General features: G+C 41.1%; 1 protein-coding gene across 1 annotated transcript in view; it reads left to right on the plus strand.

The window, feature by feature from the left end:
* Window positions 1-23,372, plus strand: part of APOB (apolipoprotein B) — a 67,310-nt gene that overhangs the window by 20,933 nt on the left and 23,005 nt on the right. The window contains exons 5-20 of the mRNA XM_006880718.1: window positions 1,096-1,213; window positions 2,663-2,808; window positions 6,438-6,591; window positions 7,732-7,887; window positions 9,623-9,747; window positions 10,407-10,492; window positions 12,535-12,754; window positions 13,655-13,882; window positions 14,097-14,214; window positions 14,327-14,473; window positions 15,159-15,370; window positions 15,628-15,865; window positions 16,622-16,798; window positions 19,852-20,043; window positions 21,063-21,230; window positions 21,778-21,989. Of these exons, the coding sequence (XP_006880780.1) occupies window positions 1,096-1,213; window positions 2,663-2,808; window positions 6,438-6,591; window positions 7,732-7,887; window positions 9,623-9,747; window positions 10,407-10,492; window positions 12,535-12,754; window positions 13,655-13,882; window positions 14,097-14,214; window positions 14,327-14,473; window positions 15,159-15,370; window positions 15,628-15,865; window positions 16,622-16,798; window positions 19,852-20,043; window positions 21,063-21,230; window positions 21,778-21,989 (2,697 nt within the window). The remainder of the gene's footprint in view (window positions 1-1,095; window positions 1,214-2,662; window positions 2,809-6,437; window positions 6,592-7,731; window positions 7,888-9,622; window positions 9,748-10,406; window positions 10,493-12,534; window positions 12,755-13,654; window positions 13,883-14,096; window positions 14,215-14,326; window positions 14,474-15,158; window positions 15,371-15,627; window positions 15,866-16,621; window positions 16,799-19,851; window positions 20,044-21,062; window positions 21,231-21,777; window positions 21,990-23,372) is intronic.

The following is a 23,372-nucleotide window of genomic DNA, read 5'->3' on the forward strand; positions in this document are numbered from 1 at the left end:
ACACACACCCAAGTCCACAATCACTTTGCTATGCATTTCTTTTTCTGGAATCTTGTCATGAAAATAATACCTAATCATATATTCCTTTTAAACAGTTCTCTTTATTTTTAAGAATCGCTTTCGACAGATTTATACTTTGTTCTCTGAATCATTAATGGTATAATCAAAATATAGTAATTAATTTAAGCATTGTTGTTATGTGTCATTTGACTGATCATGACTCATTCTGTTAACCGTTACCATTCAAGCTGTTGTTGTTAGGTGCTATCCAGTCAAGTATGACTCATAGCAACCTTATAAACAACACATCAGAACCTTGGGTCTATCCTGTGCCTCCTCACCCATCTCTGACACACTTGACTCCTAGTGACTCCTGTGTGACAAAATGGAACTGCACCTTTGGTTTTCCAAGCCTTTCATCTTTACCCAAGCAGACAGTCACACCTTTCCGCTGTGAATTGGCTGCTAGTTGGTGGGCTCGAACTACCAACCTTTACACTTGATCTTTTAATCATTTCCTCACTAGGACTTTAGCTCATTAGAACATTTTAGGGAAGTTAAAGCTCTCTCATTCATGCCTTTTGAGTTGGGACTGACTCATAGCTGACCCTCCAGCAGGTTTCTGGAAAGCTTTAAATCTCATTGGAGGAGATGGTCTATCTTTATTCTCTCAAATGCTTGTGGGTTCAAAATGTCTTTGGGTTGGCAATGCAGCTTCCTACGGACCATGCCGCCCAAGCTTCCTAACCTGCAAAATCTATAGTTGTTGTTGAGTCCCATTAAGTTAAAACCAACCCACAGCTGATCTTCCAGTGGGTTTTCAGAGGCAGTAAGTAAATTTACTCAGTTGATTGTCCATCTTTCTCCTGAAGAGCAACTGGTGGATTTGAACTACACACCTTTAGGCTGACAGCACAGCTCCTAACTACTTTACTAAGCTACCAGCATTCCTTTATAATTCAAAGCAAATTTTTAAAAATTAAGTCTAACTAGGATTTTTTCAAACTGTCTGTGCCACTGTATCTCTCTGGCTCTATTTGACTGTCCTTGGGAGGCTTCTCTCTGCTGTTTGGCTAACTGATTTCCCCTCATTTTAAAAGATGCATTTCGGTTCAAGCACCTCAGAAAGTATGTGTACAACTACGAGGTCGAGAATTCTGGCGGAGTCCCTGGAACTGCTGATATAAGAAGTGCCACCAAGATTAACTGTAAGGTATGAGAGGGCTATTGGAGTAATCTTGGCCCTGTGGCTTTCCCTAGCTCTGGTTGGCCAAGTGCCCATGATCTTCCAAAAGGCCGTAGGCTGACATATCCACCACTTGCCAAAACTGTTGTATAGGGATCAACCCTCCGATCATATATCAGTCATCGTGCTGAAAACTCATCCGCCATGGGGGGGGGAAAAGTTATCATTCAACTTCGTTTTACTATTAACTTCAAAGCTATCAGTGGACTGGCTACATAGGCTACAATAGCAACACTGCATGATGGTGGAACTGAGTGTCCTGTGAGAAGTCCAGTAGGCAGGCTCCAGGAGGCAGACTTCTCAGGACAGAACTAGGGCATGCCATTCTTACCATCCAAGTCAAGCTGCTGCTGCAGACATGCTAAAAAAAAAAATTAGCTTAAAATAAAAGTCATCTTATTATTGAGTGAGACAGGTTGCACTTAAATCCATTTACATGATACATGTGGAACAGATACAGAGGCTGATTCTGGGCTTGGCATGAGGAAGAGAATAAGCTAATAACACACAGTTAGGAAGTTTCCTTTTTTTATAGGACCCTGTTGCCTGCACTGTCCATGTGGCTATTTAAACAAAATAAAATAGAAACATCCATTTCTCAGCCACACTAACCATTTATCACGTACCCAATAGTCTCAGGTGGCTTAGTGCCTAGCACATTGAAGAGTACAAATACAGAACATTTCCATCATCCCAGAAAGTTCTTTGACCAGCACTGGATGACACATTTTAGTGACTTGTTTCAATTCTGCCTGTGTGAAGCTATAAATGGGCCCTGGAAGATGCAAATAGCTTTTTGTTTGCTTGGTTTATGAAGATATGAGGAGAGCATTTACTGCTGCAATCAAATATAGCTTTCCTCCTGCCTCATACATTTCCTTTTAATTCTTTCTCCTGGTTTTATTTTACCTGCTAAATATCACCTCTTTGTAAGTAAACTGAGCAAATTTAGAACCAATAAATGGATACCCTCTTTTACGTGCATCTCAAAGAAACTTATTGCCATCGAATTAGAACAGACTCCTCACTGACCTTCCAGAGGTTTTTAGAGGCTGTAAATAGCACAAGAGGAGACAGCCCATCTTTCTCCAACAGAGCTGCTTCTGGATTCAAACCCACAAAGATGCACCGCCTCTGGGTTAGCCATACAAGTCCCCAAGGACTCTACAACCAGAGTTCTATATGCACATTAAAAAAATGGAACTGCAAGACACGGAGGAGCAGGTTGAAAGCCAGGCCCATTGTAGATTGATTCCTGGAGGTACCTTATTGAAATCTGTGATGCGGGGGAGCAGATCTTTATGTTCTTTATAGCATCCCCCCTCTTTGTCCTGATCAGAAACTAAGGCCTGGGATTTGAGGGTGATGGGTGTTTTTGTTGGAGAGGTTCAGTGTGCGGCTTCCTTCTGTGCTCAGGTGGAACTGGAGGTCCCTCAACCCTGTATCTTCATTCTGAAGACGAGCCAGTGCACCCTGAAAGAAATGTATGTTGTCAACGCTGAGGGCAAGACAGTGATGAAGAAGACCAAGAACTCTGACGAGTTTTCTGCTGCCATGGCCAGGTAAGGCAGGGGCACATCCTTGTAAGCAACTGAGTCCTGTGCATCCTGCATGTTTTAGGAACACACAAGAGTGTGGTTGTGTGGTCCCTTGAGGTTGGAATATGTGTGTGTTCAGATCAGGCATGTATATAAGTTTGTTGTTGCTGTTTATTGCTATCGAGTCGAGTACGACTCATACCGGCACTATGAACAAAAGTCTTGAATTGAAGCCTTTCTATAACTTTCGTCATTTCTCAAAGTTCGTAGTTTCCAGAAACATGTTATTTAAGAAATGGATGCCACTGTTGCTTCCAACCCAGTCTTGAACTTTTAAGCACTTATATTCTGAATTCACCATGGACCATGGAATGATTTATTTTGATTTTCTACAATGACAAAAAAAAAAAAAAAAGAGGAAAGCAGTGCTACCCTTCTGGTTAAATCCCTATCATTATCGACTGAATGTGGTGTTGAAAGAGTTAAACACAAACTCGTTGCCATGGAGTCAGTTCCCACTCCCAGCATCCCTGCACTGGGTTTCCTGGGCTCTAAATTATCACGGGAGAAGACTGCACAGCTTTCTCTTCAGGAACCACTGGTGGATTTGAACCGCCCGAGACACTTGATCTTTCGGTTGGCTGTGTTGCCGAGTTTTAAACTCATTGAGACAATAAAGAGAAAGTAGGGTTTCTTATGTTTGTGGTTTTTGTTGTTTTTTTTTTGTTTTTGTTTTGTTTTGAGGTTTTTTGTTTATTTATTTTTTAAATACTAGTAAATCTTTGTTTCAAGAATTAAACAAGGTGGTGTTTGGTGGTCTGAGGTGGGTGTGGGTCTCAGCAAGATCTCCTCTGTGGCCTACACATGGAGAGTGACTGGAGGACAAACACATACACCTAAGAAGGCAGCTTCTCTTGGTCGGTACAAACCGTCAAACTTACGGTTAATAGTGCTTTAACCATTTGCATCACCCAGGGATTCCTTCAGACATGGCCCAGCTCAGCTCATTGCTGTCAAGTTGGAACTAACTCATAGCTGACCCTCCAGCAGGTTTTGAGAGGCTGTAAATAGAATGGGAAGAGAGTGTACATCTTTGTCCTGAGAAGCTGATAGATTCAAGTTTGCCTTTGGGTTAACAGCACAAACAACTCCTTACCCACTAAGCCACCAGACGTCCTTGGCTAGAGAGGCCCTATTTGGTCTCAGACAGGGCTGGAGACCACATAAAAGATTGAATATTCCATAGTAGGGAGCTCTGGTGGCCTAGAGGTAAGAAGCTGCACTGCAATCACAAAGGTGTCCAGTTCGAATCCACCAGCTGCTCTGCGGGAGAAGGATAGACAATCTCCTGTGCAATTAACTGCCTCTAAAAACCTGTGCCAGCATCAGTGGTGAGTCAGTTTCAACTTGAAGCACACAACAACATCGACAACTCAATAGTCAGTGCCAATGAGTCAACAGCGGCTCTCATAGCAACTCAAGGGACAAGTGAAAAAAACCCAGATCCATTCAACTCACTTGCTAATTACTGTTAAGTCAGAACTGACTCAAATTGACCCTCCAGTGGGTTTCAGAAGCTATAAATCACAGGAGAGACTGAGCACCTTCCCCCTGAAAAGGTGTTCGTGAATTGGGAGGCCCAGAGGGGCTCAGCCTTTAAGTTAGTAGCACATCTCCCTACTCAAATTCACTACTAACTATGAAATACAAAGAAATAGAATAATGGAATGTTGTTGTTGTTGTGTACCATAGAGTTGGAACTGACCCATAGCTGACCTTTCGGAGGGTTTTCAAAGACAGTTAACTCATGGGAGGAGGTTGCCCATCTTTCTCCCGTGGAGCAGCTGGTGGCCTCGAACCATTTGTCTTCGGGACTGCCACGCAGTTTCCTGCCATTAGGCCACTAGAGCTCCCTAACAATGGATTCGTGATCATTTTAAACCAATCAGACATTAAAACATCTAAAGCACCTGCTACTGACAGATCTATAAGGAAAGAAGTACTTTCCATTCATTGTTGTTAGACATGAGAATTATTAAGCAATATCTGTTATGATTAAAATATTTATATGCTTCGACATAGCAATCTCAGTCTCTGGGACTCCAGCCTATAAAAATAAAGAGTAGTAATGCACGAAGATATATATGTTCATGGGTATTTATTTCAGTATTACCATGTGGCCAAAGCTATCAAATAATAAAATATATAAAATGAATGACATCAAAAAAGAAAAGGTCTGAATATAACCCTAAAATTTAATGTTATGCTGCCTTTTGAAACAGGTTGGAGCTATTTTAAGCACCAAATGACTCAGAAGGGTTTTCACAGAGTGTAATTGAGAAAAGCAAAATGAACTAAAGAGTGCATAGTTCAATCTTACTCATATGTATCAAGCAGTGACAAAAAAAATCTTTTACAAAATATAATGAATGAGATGGGAGCTCTGGTGGCCAAGTGGGAAGAAGCTATGCTGCAATCTCAATGGTACATGGTTCAGGGCCACCAGCTGCTCCACGGGAGAAAGATGGGCAATCTCCTCCCATGCGAGTATCTGCCTCTGAACACCTGCCAAAGGGTCAGCTGTGGGTCGGTTCCAACTGGACAGTACACAACAACACAAACAACAATGAATAGGAATGATTGTATGAAATACAATATGAATGAAGACTAGTATGAAATATCATGTATAAAATATAACCAGTATTAATGGTAATAATAATATTTCTATTATGTTAATTCAGCCCTCAGGCCTGTCTTTCATTGTTTTTGTTCAGACATTCCTCTAGGTCGTATAGCACTGGTGTACAAGTTGCCGTACTGCAGTCACTTGTGATTGCTGTGAGGCTGAACACTGTGACACTGATGTGTCAAATGCTTTAATGGTTGGCTACCCAATGTGGGGTGGAGCTCCCCGATTGAAACAAGTTTGGAAGGAGGAGTGGCATCCACTTCCATAATAACTTGCCTCCGGAAACCCTATGAACCTGGAGAGAGGATGAGAGACATTAAGCGTTGAGGACACTCCTTCATAGGGTCGCTATGAGTCACCTGCAACTCGATGTCACTTAACAACAACAACATTATGTTAATTAATTATTAATATAATTAATAAACAATTCATTATTTATATTAACCATTAATTGCTTTCTCTTATATTCCCTAACATTATTCATAAATAATATTATTATAAAATATAATAAATATTAACCAATATTAATAATAAATACCATGTATAAAATAGAACCAATATAAAATAAAAATTTTATTTCTAAAGAAATTATTCTTTTATAAAAAAAGCATATTTAAAATGCCACCAAGTGTTTCTATTTGTATTGCTTTTGAAAAGTATGTGTATTTTTAAAGAAATGTTGTAAAAAAAGAGAAAGGAATAAGTGTCCGCAAAGGTGTCCCAGCTATTTCCAACAGTTTTCCCCAGGCTCTAATATAGATGTGTGTGAGTCCAAGCCAAGAAGTGTAAAGATTGTGTCATTGTCTTGTATGACTGGGATCAATTTATGCTCACTTGTCATCTTCCTGTTGTGATCTCTCTGTGGTCATATTTTCTCTCTCTCTCTCTCTCCCCGCCCCTCCCTCTCGCTCCCTTTCTCTCCCTCTCTGTCTCTGTCTCTCACTTTTTTCTCTTTCTCTGGCAGGAATGACCTCAAGTTCTTTGTCTATAACGGGAAGCAGGTTTTGCTCATCCAAGAGAAGAATGAGCTCAAACACATCCTAAACATCAAGAGGGGCATCATTTCTGCCTTTCTAGTTCCTCCAGACACAGAAGAGGCCAACCAAGTGTTGTTTCTGGTGAGAATCTGAAAAAATTGTAATAGTGGTTTTTAGCTCATCTTCACATATTCCAGCCCAGTTCCTCTGTGTATGTGGCTTAGGTCCATGGCTAGTTCCATAGCAAACCTTCTGCCTGGGGCTTACTTGCACAAAAGTCCAATGGTTATATTGCCCAGATTCCTTTCTTTCTGCCTGTAAAGATACCCGAGGTGAAAGTAAGCTCATAGTTCCCCCTTGAGCTCACTGACTTTTCTCTCCCCTTTCCTGAGGCTGATTGGGTTAGATGTAATTTAAAAGCACTTACTGGGGTGTCCTGATCACTTTGTCCCCTGCTTTTGCTTAACTTATTCCCCTGTTTGCATGACATATGCAAACAACCATGACAACTCATTGCATTGATTCAAAACTGAGTCATAACTGACCATCCAGCAGGTTTTCAGAGGCTGTAAATCACACAGGAGTAGATTGTCCACCCTTCTCCAGCAGAGCAGTTGGTGAATTTGAATTGCCTGTCTCTGGGTTGATGGCACCACTCCTTAACCACTGGGCCACTAGTCCTCCCTATGAGGTATTTATAACACAGTATTTATAATAATTATAGTATTTATAATACCTCTGTGGGGATATTTTAAACACCAAAGATAATTTAATATGCTGCAAACTTCTTTTAAAAACTTTGGGTTCCAGCTTTGGAACAAACTCCATTCCCCATTCTTAAGCACTTACTGTTCTAAGCTCTGTACCAGACCATTGCCAGAGAATACTAACATGCATTCTGTGGGGTGAACCCAGACACACCCAGCACAAAGCAGAAAGGAAAGCATGTGGTAACAGCCAAGACCCAGAGACCCAAGACCAAGGCCCCAGAGCATAGAATACAGAAACAATCATTGGAAAACTCCTGGAAGAGTTGTACTCAGTTGTGCTCAGTCTTCAGCTCAGAATCACCTTTAATCACTCTTTTCTCAACTCTGGCTGTCCAAGTATTAGTACTACTCTCATTAATTACGCAGAAGAAACAACATCACAAGTCTTGTGTTACTTCGGCCTCTACCTCCAGGCTTTTCCCAATAATCTAACACCATGGGTTTACACACACACAGACACAGAGACACACACACACCCACAATGCACTCAGTTTCTCTTCTGTCCCCACAGGATACTGTCTATGGAAAGTGCGCCAGTGAAGTCACCTTTAAGACAAGTACAGAAAACGTGGTGACAGAGATATCCATTAACAGGAACTTGAGCGAGTGTGATCACTTCAAACCCATCGCCACAAGCGTCAGCCCCCTAGCTCTCATCAAAGGCAGGGTAAGTCTTGCACCAACATTGTTGTTCACACTGAACACTGTCCTCTTTATAATCAAAATTCTGTTAAAAAGAGAAGGGATCACAGATTAGAATTCGGCCAGCCTGTTCTTTATACGGAGGAACTGAGGACCAGAGAGGAATGGATCACGTGGACCATGACTAATTGAGCCAGAAACAGGGTCAGGTTCCAGCTCCCAGTCCAGTACTCTGGTCCTTCATTCTGTCTTTGTCACTGGCACTAAATCCTTTGCTACCTACCACTTAATAGCAGTAATTACCACTGGTGAAGGCAATAGGACTTGTCCTGGGACACCAAGCAGATGATTATTGCTTCCTGTGCAAGGGCTGAAAGTCTCAGCTCTTACCTCTGGCCTCAGAAGACGTTTTGAGGCTTACGCTTCCTTCTCCTCTCCATTATTCCCATAAATTGCCACTTGTTAAGCCCAAATGTCCCAACTTCATGGCCTTCTACCCTAATTATGACCTGGATTAAAGTCTGGTTCTTCTGCCACATGCCCAGGCCACCCCCACAGCATTGACCTTCTTTCTGTTGAGTCAGTGAGGACCAGAGAACACCATGTGACCTATGCTTGCTCAACATCAAGCCTTGTAACATCTTCCGGAACATTAATTACAGGTTGTCTAAATAAACATGAGGGGCTTGAGCCATCACTCTCGTAGCTGCCAAGTTTCCTGGTCATTGTCCTGAGGGCCAGTAACAGGGAGTTTAATGCTCACAGGGATTTCCAAATCTGCTCAGAGCACCTGCTGTGTGAACACCTTCTTCTTAGTAGCACTGAGGAAAGGGCAATGGCAGATGAGCCATGAACGTGCCCCTTAAGTAGCTGACAGTCGAATGTAGGAACAAAGCTTATGCTTGTGCCAATAAGGGACAGCAACAAGTGGTGCACATCAAAACTGTGATGTGCTGAGGAGTGTAGATGAGTAGTAGACAAAGTCCTAGTCGCATCATTCACTGGGACTGAAATTTCATAGTGGCTCATGCACTACAACAGCAAAGCACAAGGGACACATATGAAAGGACTTCTTAGGCAAAGGAGAAATAATAAGTGGTACTATGTGAGGGGTGGCACAAATTGTTTTGTGCTCATGTGGTAGCTGAAAAGTTTGCAAGGTTGAATCCACTCAGGGCCACCTGAGAGGACCAGCAATCTGTGCCCAACAGGTCAAAGCCAAGGGAAACCTGACAGAACATGGTTCTCCTTTGACCCCTGTGGCGCCACCATGAGTCAGAATAGATGCTAGAGCAACTAACAGCTCTGTGTGAGATGTTGTTATGTGTTGCATCCAAGATGTATACTATGTGAAAGATGGGAGGTCAATTGAGGTGAAGTGTAATTCTATACCGTGACTCAGATGTAGGAAACCTGAGTTGTTACATCTCTATGTCCAAATTCTAAACATCAAGCTCCCGTCTTTTACTGCCTCTTCCAAGCGATAAAGTACCCTTTGATGGTATAAAAGACTTGGGTTCAAACTACAAACCTAAATCAAACCAACAGCCCTCGGTCTATTCTCACTCCTGTTGACCCTCTGTCAGCTTTCCAAGGCTGTAAACCTTTATGGGTAGAGATTGTCTTATCTCTCGCCCATGGTGCACCTGATGAGTTCAACTTGCTGACCTTTTAATGAACAATCCAGTACCTAAAGCATTATGCCACCAGGGCTCCTTTTCACACCACTGATCAAATACTCTTCCCAATCTCATGCGCAGATTGACCCCTTATCAAGTCTGATCAGCAGCAGCCAGTCCTGTCAGTACACCCTGGACTCCAAGAGGAAGCATGTGTCGGAAGCAGTCTGCAAGGAGAAACACCTCTTCTTGCCTTTCTCCCACAAGTAGGTCACCTGTTGCATATGTGACTTATCACTTGGTTTGTGAGGGCAGGGATATTAAAATGAGCTGAACACTTTTCAATTCTCTATTTCAAGCTAGTAAGGTGAGTACAGAGACACAAGGCCAACCCCATCCCTATTGCCTTTGTCAGGCTCACTGGCCATCTGGCAGGAAAGTCTCGTTCAAGTAAACTCAAGTTCAATGAAAGCTATCCCAGTCCTACTCTTGAAAGGATCTGCATCAAGGAAAAGCTGTGGATCATCAGAGGCTACTATGGTTAGAAAAGGCTTCATCATGCAAGATACTCAGATCCATTTTGAAGCTTATCAATCAACTTATATTCTGTGTACCGCATTGTGCTTTGAGACATATGAAAGGATTCTAACGCACAATGCTAATTCCTAAGCTCTGGGCCAAACAGACTAGGGAGAATGAAAGGCACACATCCTTCTGGTGACTGGATGGCGAACATGAGCAGGAGGTGTGAGCACTCTTCATTAAACAATCTAAAACAGCTGTATTGAATTGCGCTGTAAAATCTAGTCAATACTGAGATAGAAAGAGCAGGGGGAAACATGCAACATGGAAAAACAAGAGGACTGCATAAACTAGGGAGGGGGACCGGCCATTGGTGACATGACCCGCTTCCTTTGTTTACCAGGGATGAGTACGGAATGATGACACAGGTCACACAGTCTTTGAAACTTGAAGATGTACTGAAGATCAGCAACAACTTCTACAATGAAGGTAAGTCTTTGTGCCCACGGGACTTCTCCAGCTGGGTTCTGTGCCCGTAGCGTAGCAACTACAGCTTAGCTCTTTGGCAGCCTTGATAACACACCACTGATGCATGAGTCAAGTAGACTCCAGTATTCTGGCTACTGAGCTACCTCTAATGAGAAAGCTTATTCCTTTCAAAATATCAAATAGCAACAAAAAAGGTATTGCTTCAAAATCTCCCATAGTTTTTGTACAGTGGAACATCAAACTAGGACTGGTGCCCTAAATCTAATGTGACTTCTGACAGTATCATGTATTGTATAATGACATTACAGGGCCTGATTCATATGGAGTCTGGACATGGTGAGGCAATCTTTAATAGTAGTTCCAGGAACAAGGCTTTAGAAATGAAAGAGTTTTTAGAAATTGCTAGTCAACTTTAACTCCTTGCATTTGTATTATATTTAAGAAGCCAAATCTCTTTCTTATACATTACCTCATTGTATAATATAGCATCTGTGATGTCAGAGCATAGGAACATATACCTTTATAACCATTCTCTAGAGGAAAAAAATTACACATGGAGAGGAGTACTGATTCTATTCAAAACTATTAGAGGCAGTGTGGAATTAGCCCTGGGGCTAAGTTAAGCTAGAGCTCTTCCATTGCACCACAATATGCTAGTAGATCCAATTAGAAGAAATAGTGAGTGAAGTGTGATGACTCTCAGCACCAGCTGCAGCCAGGTTAGCGCCAGCAGCACCTCTTCACGAATTCCTCCCAGCAGAAAAGGAGCTGAGGCGGACTTCAAACAGACTCAGCTCTGCCGGTCCATGCTAGGATGTTCTTGGGCAAGTTCAACTGATTGCTCTATCTTTAAAAGAGCCCTGGGAAGGCAGCTATGCTCACCACTATACCACCAACGCCGCACCATAGTGTAGGAGTATGCAATGATGGTTGCAGAGTAGATTATATTTGGGGGTAGGGGTGGGGTTTGGAGAGGTGCGGGGGGGATTGTGTACCAATGAGGAAGTTTTTCTTTTGCTTTTCAAGGAGAGGAGCAAACGGGGGGGGGGGGGGGGGGGTTTGTGCGGGGAGAAGGGTGCAAAAATGAATGAATGGAATTCCAAAATCTCTATAGATGTTCATTGAAATTAAAAATAAACAAACTAAATTAATAAAAAAAAGAAAAAGAAGAAAAAAAAAAAAGAGCCCTGGGGACATAGTGTGCTGCTGAACAAAGGTCATGGGAGCCAGGCCGTGGGAGAAAGACAGGCCATTTCAGAAACCTGCTTGTTGTTGTTATGTGCCATTGAGTGGCCTGCGACTCATAGTGATCCCATGTACAAGAGCCATAAACGCCTTTCTATCCTGTGCCAGCCTCACTCTCTAACACATTCATTCCCACAACTCCACTCACAGAATCGATCCATCTCATCGAAGGTCTTCCTCTCCTTCACTGCCCCTCTACTCTCCCAAACATGATGTCCCTCTCCAAGGACCAGTCCCTCTTTACAACATACAAGTATGTCAGACGAAGCTCCAGAATCCTTGACTCCAAGGAGCATTCTGGCTTCACCTTCTCCAGGATAAACCTGTTTGTTCTCCTAGCAGTCCATGGTATATTCAACACTCTTCTCCAGCACCACAGCTCAAAGGCATCAATTCTCTTTCTATCATCCCTAGTCACTGTCCAACTCTCTGATGCATAGCATGTAATTGTGAAGACTATAGCCTGGATCAGGTACACCTTAGTCTCCAGCCTGACGTCGTTGCACTTCAGTGCTCTTGAGAAACCTGATAGAGGGTTGTTAAGAATTACAATGATTAGATGGCAATAAATACTAATCTTTAAAGTAGGGAAGGATGTTAACTTGTGGGAGTATCGTGATGTTCCATGGAAAAAAACTTCAGCCAAACTCTGATAGCAGAGAACACACAAAAGGTTATGAGGACAGGGTAGTTTTCACTCTTGACCTTTTGGCCCAATGTCCAGATGTTACTCTAGAAAGATGTTATTGAGACACTGAGATAAACAAGAGCTCCTATGGGATATTTCTTTCTTCCAGGTGGCAAGATAGTGAGACTCACCTTTGAGAGCACCAAGTCCATATCACTCTCAAAGCAAGCAGATGTTGCTTTGAAAACACTTCAGAAATTGCAACAAGTGTCCTCTTATGAGATGAACATCCAGAGATCTAACCTCTTCAACAAGCTGGTTACTGAGCTTAGAGGCCTTAACAACGAAGTTCTCACAGGTGTCTTGCCAAAGCTGATTCAAGTGTCCAGGTAATTCTTTAATGTTGTAGCTCCATAGCTCACATAAATGGTGGTAACTAAGCTTTTAAATCTTGGTCAAATAGAAAATCTTCATTCTTGAGCATTATTTAAATATCAAGTTAATTAATCCATTTACCAATTAATGTTTTCTGGATAGAGAAACAGCCAAGGTACCTCGCCTTGGAAGTCTAGAGTTCTTTGTCACACACACACACACACACACACACACACACACACGTATATAAAGGAGAAATGTTAATGTCTAAAAGTTGGAATCTTTTTACATACAGATAGAATCATTCTTGGGTGATCAATACAGATGGAAAAGGCGGGAGAGGAGAGTGAAAATAACTCAGTTTGGTGAAGAGAAAGGCACTATACAATAAGGAGTTGGTTATTCATTATAATTAATTAGCAATGATAATCAGTTGTAATTATTACAAAACAAAATGGATACGAATTATTGAATGGAAATCAATATAATTTGTAAATTTTCACTAAAAAAATTAAATAGGTGTCAGTCAAAACAATACTCATAAAATACAAAGTAGAGCCACAGTTCCCAAATTTTGGTGGGCATCTTCTATTTCAGTTCCATTAGAAAAAGAAGTTTGCTCCCTTTAGAGTTTTATAGATTAAGTGGAGAGAGCACTCAGGCAAATAAATCATACTATGATTTGTCTTCACTTCATGGCATTGTCGCTAAATTTAAGGGTCAGAGAAGGGACCGGGGGTGGGGGGAGAAATTTTCATGTTATGAATAATCTGAATTGCATTGTCAAAGATGATTGCATTCAAGTTTGACTAAAGGCAGTAAATGCATCCTTGCCAAAGGGAATATCTTGGCCAGAGAGTGGCTTTGTCTACCTTACAGGTAGTCCTTAAAACATTCCGTTCTTTTCTTCTCAGCCCCATCACTTTACAAGCCTTGGTTCAGTGTGGGCAGCCCCACTGTTACACTCACATCCTCCAGTGGCTCAAGAGTGAGAATGCCAACCCCCTTCTGATAGATGTTGTGACTTACCTGTTGGCCCTGATCCCAGAGCCCTCTGAAGAAAGGGTGCAGGAGATCTTCAAGACGGCAAAGCAGCAGTGGAGCCGGGCCACCTTTTATGCCCTGAGCCATGTGGTCAACAAGTGAGTGGGCTTGCCTGTACCCTTGCCAGTAGCTGAGGCCTCCTCCTACATCTCAATGTTAAAATTGCCTCTCTTTTTTTCAAATTCTTATACTTAACTTTTCTTTTCTGGTGATAGTTTTATGAGTAATCACTTGAAGTAAGAAACCACAAATACAGGTTTGAATTTTAAGAGAAAGCTTGCTGAATCCTAACACACTTCCTTTATTCTGTAGCTATCATGAGATAAATCGCAAGACGACCCAGGTCCTGTTAGACATTGAGGAATACCTGTTGGCACAGATTCGCAATGACTGCACTGGAAACAAAGACCACATCTACTTGATTTTGAGGGTACTTTCAATCTTTTGTATAATGCATTTTGTTCCAGAAACACTTTCTTGGGAATATCTTTCAATCCTCCTTCTACTCCCTAATGCTACCTTGTCTCTTTTCTCCAATCCAGGTCATTGGAAATATGGGCAGAACCATGGATCAGGTGAGCCCAAGACTGAAGTCCTCTGTCCTGAAATGCACCATAAGCACACAGTCATCGCCGATGATTCAGAAAGCTGCTATCCAGGCCCTGAGGAAAATGAGCTCTAACCGAAAGGTAACGTCCACAAGAGGTCTGAAAATGAGATGTTTGTTTATACTAACAGGATTTGGAGTATACCAGTTAACACAGTTCTAAAAGTCATCATTGTATTCACTTGATTCTTTAAAGAACTCCATTGGATTAAGTTGATTCTGACCCATGACTTCTTCATTCTACTGTTTACTGGGTGCAAAATTGAATAAGTCTCTTGACTTGACTGCCAAGTAATCTGCTTATATGACAGATAATTGACCTTGCTTCTACACGCTCTCAATATGCAAAATATATCTTCTAGTGCTGTGTTGACCATCACCCTTTTCTTGGGAGAGCGTACCTCACTTGCCTCAATATCCCCAAATGAAGGTAGTTAACCTGGTCAACAACCCTTTGAAATTAACCCTGCAGAACTTTGCATTCAAATTGAAATAACATAGTCTACAATAACTATATTTTTTTTCACCAAAGGTAGATTCTCCAAATAAGTCACAAGTTAGACAGACCTGTTATATTTTAACAAGTTCAATGATCTGGCTGCTTTGAAGAACACTGCAGAGACAATTCCTCGTCATATTTTAATACTTATTGAAGAAAAATCTTAAGTACCTCTAAGAAACATCTAGCAGACCATGTTGGTGTTCTCTAGGTATGTTTTATGTTCTGACCAAAAAGCAGTGATAATTGTCTCCTCTTTTGACTACAGGTCCAGGAAACTCTTCTTGAGATTCTCCTTGATGGTGCTTCTCCAGTGGATAAACGTCTGGCTGCCTACCTCATCCTGATGAGGGAAGCTTCCCAGGAGGATATTAACAAAGTTGTCCAGTTTCTCCCACAGGAAAAGAATGAGCAAGTGAAAAATTTTGTAGCTTCCCACATTGCCAACATCTTAAATTCAGAAGAATTGTATGTCGACTCGTAAGTAAGACTAATTGTCTTCCCCATTTGGAGCAAAAGACCCTGGGTTAAATCTTCTTAATCCATTCTGGTATAGACTGCCGCTTCTGCAGTAAATGCTAGTGCAAATTTGTGACACATTCTTAGTCAAAATCTTGGGAGAAATGAAACTGAATAGTGTGGTAGCACATGGAAATTCCTATTCACCTGGGGTAAGAAAAGCAACAGATAAACCATATGATGTGTTGTCTCAAAATACATTTCCCTTTTCAATCTAGATTGAAAACATTAGTGGAAGAAACTCTAAATGGCTCTCAACTCCCAACCATCCTGGATTTCAAAAAATTCTCTCGGAATTATCTCATCTCTAAATCAGCTACCCATCCATCACTTGGTCTCGTCTCAGGTGCACTGGAAGGAAATCTTATATTTGATCCAAACAATTACATTCCTAAAGAAAGCATGCTAAAGGCCACCCTCACTTTCTTTGGATTTTCTCCAAATGATCTTTTCGAGGTACGTGTAATACTGACTCCTCTAATTTCTTCCGGGAGCTCTGGCGTCAAAGCTTGTAGGAAGTTTTGGTGCTACGCTCAAGGCTGCACCTCTTTGGTAGTTTGACTCCACCAATATCTGTGCTGTAGAAAGATAGGCAATCTCTTCCAATGCAATTTATAGCCTTGGAACCTGCTGAAGATCAGCTATGGGTCAGCTCCAACTCAGCAATGAGCTGAACTACCTATTACAGAACATAGACAGTAAGTGAGATTTGTGAGCCAGATGGGGTAAGAACAAGAAGCTGTTTGTGCCATCTCTTTGAGGACTTCTTCGGCCTATATAGCCTTCACTCTTCTCTCTCCACCCCACCTGACACACTGTCTTCCAGGGGTCATCTTAAGCACACTGATTAGTATAAATGTAAATATTGATGCCTCAGCTATGAAACCCTTAACCTCAATCTTAAGGAAGTCAACGGGTGGTGGAATCCTATCTGGTCTGCACTCCAAATCTACTTCCAACTCTGAATCATTGATTGAATTCTTTATCCTCTCTGAACCCTAGTGTTCTCTTTTATAAAAAAGAAGTAAATAAATTCTGCCTTTCTAAATGTCAGTGAGATTTAAATAAGACAACTTCTGTGAAGTGCTAAGCTCAATTGTTGCCCTGTAGTGTAAATGTTTAATTAGATGGATGTAAAGAGAGAACTCAGGAGTTGGTGTACACCAAAGGAATTTGTGACATTGCCTGTCTGATTGTCTACTCTATTCTTAGATCGGCTTGGAAGCAAAGGGCTTTGAACCAACATTAGAAGCTCTCTTTGGAAAGCAAGGATTTTTCCCAGACAGTGTCAACAAGGCTTTGTACTGGGTTGATGGAAAAGTTCCTGATCAGGTCTCCAAGGTCTTGATGGATCACTTTGGCTACAACAAAAATGATAATCATGAGCAGGTGTGTATTTATTAATTATCCCCTCAAGGAAAGTTTTGAACGTCTATGCAAAGACACACCTATCCAAATTTGGTTGTCATAATACTATTGTAACTGAAGTGATAACTGTGTCTGTTATTAACCAGCCCTATTACCAACTTTCTTTAGTCTTCCTCATTCATATAAAGCAGTTACATTTTCTCAAGACAGTCCTAATTTTATTTCCTAGTCAAAAGATAGAGGGGTTTACAAAGGATGAACAAATTGTCTTCTAATCTTGAGGAGCCCTAGGATATGGAAATCTAGAGGGCATATATTACCTTTACTATTCATACATTATTTCAAATTAAGACTAGCTATCAGGGAAGCACCACTGTCCCTGGCAAGACTGTAGTTTTTCATCTCAACTGTTGTTATGTGCCGTCAAGTCACTTGTGACTTACAGCAACCCTATACACAATAGCTCTGAACTCTGTCGTATCATGAGCCAGTCTTACTGTCGCCAACACACCTAACCTCACTACCCCAGCTACTGTGTCACTCAATCTCATCCAAGATCTTCCTCTTTCATGCTGTCCCTCAACCCTTCCAAACATGATGTCCTTCTCCAAGGCCTGGTCCTATCTAGCTACATGCCCAAGGTATGTGAGATGGAGCTTCAAGATCTTTGCCTCCAAGGAGCAACTTGGTTTTACCATCTCCAGACCGATACAGTTGCTCTTTAGCACTCTGGGGAGATCCTTGACAGCAGATTTTGCCAATGCAATTTGTTTTTCGATTTCCTAACTACTGGTACCAAGGTGTCGATTGTGGAACAAGCAAGCTGAAATTGTTAACAAGTTTGGTCCCTTCTCCATCTATCATGGTGCTGCCAGTTGGCCCAGTGGTGAGAATCTTTGTCTTCTTGATATTGAGCTTCAATCCATATTGAAGAATGCAGTCCTTGACTTTCTGCAGCAAATGTTTCAGTTCCTCCTCAGCTTCAGCAAGCAAGGTTGTGTCATCAAGGTTGTTGATGAGTCTTCCTCCAATCTCAATGCCAAATTCCTCCTCATATGCTCAGCTTTCCTAATGATCTGTTCCACATATAGATTGAAAAGGTATGGAGACAGGACACATCACTGATGCACTTCTTTCCAGATACTGAACCATGTAGTGTTTCCTTGCTCTGTTCTGACCGCCTCCTGGTCCATGTATAAGTTTTACATGAGCACAATCAGATGTTCTGGATTTCCATTCTTCTCAAAGTTAGCCACAATCTGTTATGATCCACACATTTTTTTTTAACACTGATACACATTTTTCCAGTATTCTCTGCTCTCAGCTAAGATCCATCTAGCATTGACTATGATGTCCCTCATCGTACCACAGCCTCTTCTGAACCCATCTTTTATTTCTGGTAGCTCTTTGTCAATGTAACATTCCAGTCATTTTTGAATACTCTTTAGCAGGATTTTTCTTACATGTGATGCAGCTCTGAACATACTCATCACCAAAAATTCAGAAGACAGCTACTCAGGCAGCTGAAAGGAAGAAATCCATATTTATGCTCATTCCAGTGGAAGGTTATCCAATTGTATGTGGCAATTATTGAGCAATAGCATTAGTAATATATGCAAATAAAATTTTGTTGCTAGTAATTAAAAAACAGTTATAGCAGCACCTTGACAGGGAACTGCTATAGATTAACTTCAGATTCAGAAGAGGATGTGGGATGAAGGGTTTCATTGATGTTGCCAAATGGATACGAGTGGGAAGAAGCTGCACTACCATCCCAAAGGCATGTAGTTCAACTACAACAGCTGCTCCACAAAAGAAAGATGGGTAATCTCCTTATATGCGATTAATGTGCCTCTGAAAAGCCACTGGAGGGTCAGCTATGAGTCAGTTCTGACTTGATGGTACACAACAACAGGTTGAAATTAGAAAACTGTTTACCAGTGTTTCTGGTATATGCAAAGGCATTAGGCTTTTATGGATAATGTGGAAAAATGTAATTTCAAGAATTGTTTTTATGTGAAACATGCACATGGACCAAGAGGCAGTTGTTTTACTAGAAAAGGGGGATAATACCATGGAGTTTAGTAGCAGGAAAGGTGTGTGTCAAGGCTCTGTCCTTTCATATTTACTAAATCTTTAGTCTAAGTAAATAATTTGAGAACCTGAACTATATGAAGAAGAATGTGGCACCAGAATTAGAGTAAAACTCATCAATAACCTGTGATATGCAGCTGAAACAATTTTCTTTTCTGAAAATTAAAAGGACTTGAAGTACTTAGTGATGGAATAGACTCAACATAAAAAAATAAACCCTAAATCTTTGCATTTGGACCAATAAGTAACATCATGCTAAGTTGAGAAAATGTTTAAATCATCAAAGATGTCATTCTACTTTGATCCACAATTGATGCCCATGGAAATAGTGATCAAGAAACCAAATGACTTACTTCCTTGGGTAAATTTGTTTCAAAAGATTAACGTATTAAGAAAGGAAAGATTTCACGTTGAAGACGAAGGCACACTTGACTCGCATCATGGTGTTTTTCAATTGCTTCATGGACAATGAAAAAGGGAGAGTAAAGAAGAATCGATGTACTTCGATTATGGTTTTGTTGAGGAATAATGAATATACCATGGGTTGCCAGTGAAATGAATATATCTGTCTTAGAAGAAATGCAACTGGAATCCTTCTTCAAGATGACTTTGTCTTGCATACTTAGGACACATTATCAGGAGGAACTAGTCTCTGCAGAAGGACAGCATGCTGATAAAGTACAGGGTCCATTAAAGAGAGGAAGATCCCCAACAAGATAGACCGATGTAGTGGCTACAACAATGGACTTAAGCACAACAACAATTTGCAGGATACCACAAGAACAGACACTGTTCCTTTCTGTTGTATGTTGTATATGGGGTTGCTATGAGACAGAACTAATTTAACACCTGAAAATGTCTATTGTGTCTCTTTACCTTGTTCAGTTCCAATATGGTTGCAGGATATGGGCCCCCCACACATCAGGAATCTAAAGTTGGTAGCACTATCATCTAACTGATTTTACATTTCAAATTCCTAGGATATGGTGAATGGAATTATGTTCAATGTTGATAAACTGGTGAGAGATGTGATATCCAAAGAAGTCCCAGAAGCTCAAGCCTATCTTCGCATCTTGGGACAGGAGCTTGGTTTTGTCAAGTCCAGTGACCTAAAGTACCTGCTTCGGCTGCTACTCAATGGTGCTCGCGCTCTACAGGGGATCCCTCAGATGGTGAGTACACCGGGCCCAACCAGAGGGGCCCTCAGATATCCCAGACACTCTTTAACTTCCCTGACACACAAACCAGAGAAAACCCCTGTATTTTTCTTTGCAAGAGGCAACTTTATCTTGTATTCCAATGGGGAAGGGGGGATCTTTGGTTACACTGAATTGAAAGCATCTAAAATTAAACAATTCATGATGAGGTGTGCCACGAGCAGTAATTTCTCTGCAAAGCCCCCCTTCCCCTATGTGTGTCAAAGGTTCCCTTTAGTGTTAAAATAATACAGTAATTATGAAAGAAAGTATTTGGTGAACTGTAATCCATTACTCAAAAGTAGTAATATTTTATTTTTATTACTTTATTACTATTAAAGAGACTAGGAGTGGCATCCACCTCCTAAACAACACGCCTCTGGAAGCTCTATGAACTTTGATAAATGTCCATAATTATAGAGGGTCTTCAGGCCTTTTGTTCATAGGGTCGCTGTGAGTCGTGCTCAACTCAAACGCAAACAACAACAACACCCAAACATAAAGCTTATGGTCTATTCAATAATTATGTTAACTTTTAGAAAGCAAACCTCAAATTTTATGGAAAAAATCTTTCATTATGGAAATCTTATAAAAACTGAAAATGGGTGTGCACACCATTATGTCCCTGTAGCTGCTTGGCTTTAAAAAAATTTAATGACTCCATAACATAATACACTTCAAGTGAATCAAAATAATCAAACCATGTCATGTAAGGACAAAGTTTTTAAATCTCTGAGGTCCAGCAATATTCAAAAATGCCTTCTGAGCCACCAGTTAAAAATGGTATGATATTCTACCTAGATAAGCTTTTCTTATTCCAGCTCATTGAAATCAGTAATCACTAATCATTTGCTTACAAACCTCTTCAGTTAATCAAAATATGCTAGTCTGTACCTTCTGAGTAAAGAATTGTTTTCCAAATTTGAGAGATCAAGTTCAGCAAAGTCTACTCCAATGAAGCTTCATTCTATTGCCTTCCCTTGTTGAATGTGCAGATTGGAGACATCGTGAAGAAAGGTTCAACGAATGACTTGTTTCTTCACTATATCTTCATGGACAACGCCTTTGAGCTCCCCACTGGAGCGGGACTGCAATTGCAAGTATCCTCATCTGGACTCATCACTCCTGGAATCAGGGCTGGAGTAAAACTTGAAGTAGCCAATGTAAGGCGTTGTTCACTTTTTCTTTCCAGAAATGGTTCTTTTGCTCCAGGATGAATTTCTAGTGCATTTGTAAAATTTCTTTCTAGCTCAAGGCAAAGTGTATCATTATTGTAATCACCTTATTTCTAAGGCAGATGCTAAGATTCCCCTATGATGCTCTACTAGCTGCGGTGTGATAGGGAAGTTGTGCTAAAACTCAGCATTTCTATCAAGAAATGAGATTTCTGGCCGTCTTTTTCTCTATGTTATACTTCAAGTTCCCTTGGGTTTTCCCATGTAGCCTGGCTCTGGGAAACTGAGAACTTAGCTTTTCTTTCTCCAACAAACCACAATAATGCTTCTTCCTCCCCCCACTTTAAAAAAAAAATTATACTGATTTATTTATAATGTTTGAATACATTGTTTTACACACAAGATATTAAAATAATGCTTCTTGAGGTGTGAGTCATCCAGAGTTGTTTGCTCAGGGATGAGAAAGGGTGGTTAATCTGGCTCTCAAGGGACTATGATAGTAAACAAAACTGGAAAGTTCTTTTCTGATTCGCAGATGCAGGCTGAGCTGGTGGCAGAGCCTTCTGTGTCAGTGGAGTTTGTGACAAGTCTGAGCATCATCATTCCAGACTTTGCTAAGAGTGGGGTCCAAGTAAACACCAACTTCTACCATGAGTCAGGCCTGGAGACTCATGTCACCCTGAAGGCTGGGCAGCTGAAGTTCAGTGTTCCTGCTCCAAAGACGGCAGTCAGACTGTTCAGTGGCAGGTAATTCTTTCAGTGAAATCCATCTGTTTAACCAATTTGAAAAAGAGGAAGTTGAGATTGTATCCACAAGATTTGACTAGGTTGGCCCAGGGGTAATAAACCGGGCTGCAATCCCTGATGCATTAAGCTCAAATCCACCAGGCACTCTGCAGGAGAAGGAAGGGCAATCTCCTCCCGAGTGATGAAAAGTCTCTGGAAAACCTGCTGGAGAGTCAGCTATGGTTTGGTCTGACTCGATGGTACACAATAGCGAGCTATTAAGATCACTAAGGCCACAGTGGATTTGTGGTTTTCTAGATGACCTCTTTTAACCTCGACTGTTGTTGTTATGTACTGTCAAGTAGGAACCCACTCACAGATGACTCTCCAGCAGATTTTCAGAGGCAGTAAATCATATGACAGGAGATTGCTCATCTTTGTCCTGCAGAGTTAGCTTGGTGGATTTGAACTGTATGCCTTCAGGTTGGCAATGCAGTTCCTTTCCATTAAGCCACCAGAGCTCCCTAACCTAGACTGTTGTTGTTATTATGTGCCATTGATTCAGTGCTGACCCATAGCTGACCCGCTGAGGGAGTAAATCGTGCGGGAGTTGATTGTCCATCTTTCTCCCATGGAACAACTGGTGGTGGATTCAAACCACGAATCTTCCACTGGCAGTGGAATTCCTTCCTGCTAAGCTACCAGCACTCCCTAGTGTGTGGTAATTAGGAAAAGCTTTCTAAGCAAAGTGCAACTTAAACTAATGTCTGACGGCTGTGTCAGAGTCAAAAAAGAAAAGAATGTTCCAGGAAAAGGGAAAAGCTTGGGTAATGGCCTGCAGAAAAAAAGAATATGGTTAAAGGAAACTTTCCAGTTTTCTCTAGGGATTGCTGCTAACAAACACTCAAAAATTTAGTATAATGTCTGAAGCACCGTGGCTAAGACTGTAAGTCTTAATGTGATTCCATCAGAGGCACGTCTAAGGTACAGCAGGTGTGGCACACGCCCTGGGCATCACTTGAAGAGGGTGCCACTAAGCAGTTTCTATTAGCCATCAGAGTTTCCATAATTGATCATGAGAGATCACTCAGCAATTTAAAACTTATAGTTTTGCTATAAAATGAGCCTTTATGGTTCAAGGCAGACTGTGTGATCTGAGCATAAAAAAGGAAGAAACCGAAAAACAGACAAAATTACTTAGAGGAAACTGTAGATTAATTTTCATCAGTGAAAACAAGGAGGTGTAGTTTAATTTTCAAGTGGTATCAGACTGTGTTAAGATTAATGAGCTTGACTTAAATGTTTTCAGTTGATACTATGATAAAGTTGTTTAAAAGAGAGGTGTCAGATGTTTGGATAGAGGTAAAAATTTGGTGCTTACCATAGATAATTTGTTTTTGTAGC

The sequence above is a fragment of the Elephantulus edwardii genome, unplaced genomic scaffold (assembly GCF_000299155.1).
Source record: "Elephantulus edwardii isolate Elephantulus edwardi_28Jun2011 unplaced genomic scaffold, EleEdw1.0 scaffold00009, whole genome shotgun sequence".
NCBI classification, from domain to species: domain Eukaryota; kingdom Metazoa; phylum Chordata; class Mammalia; order Macroscelidea; family Macroscelididae; genus Elephantulus; species Elephantulus edwardii.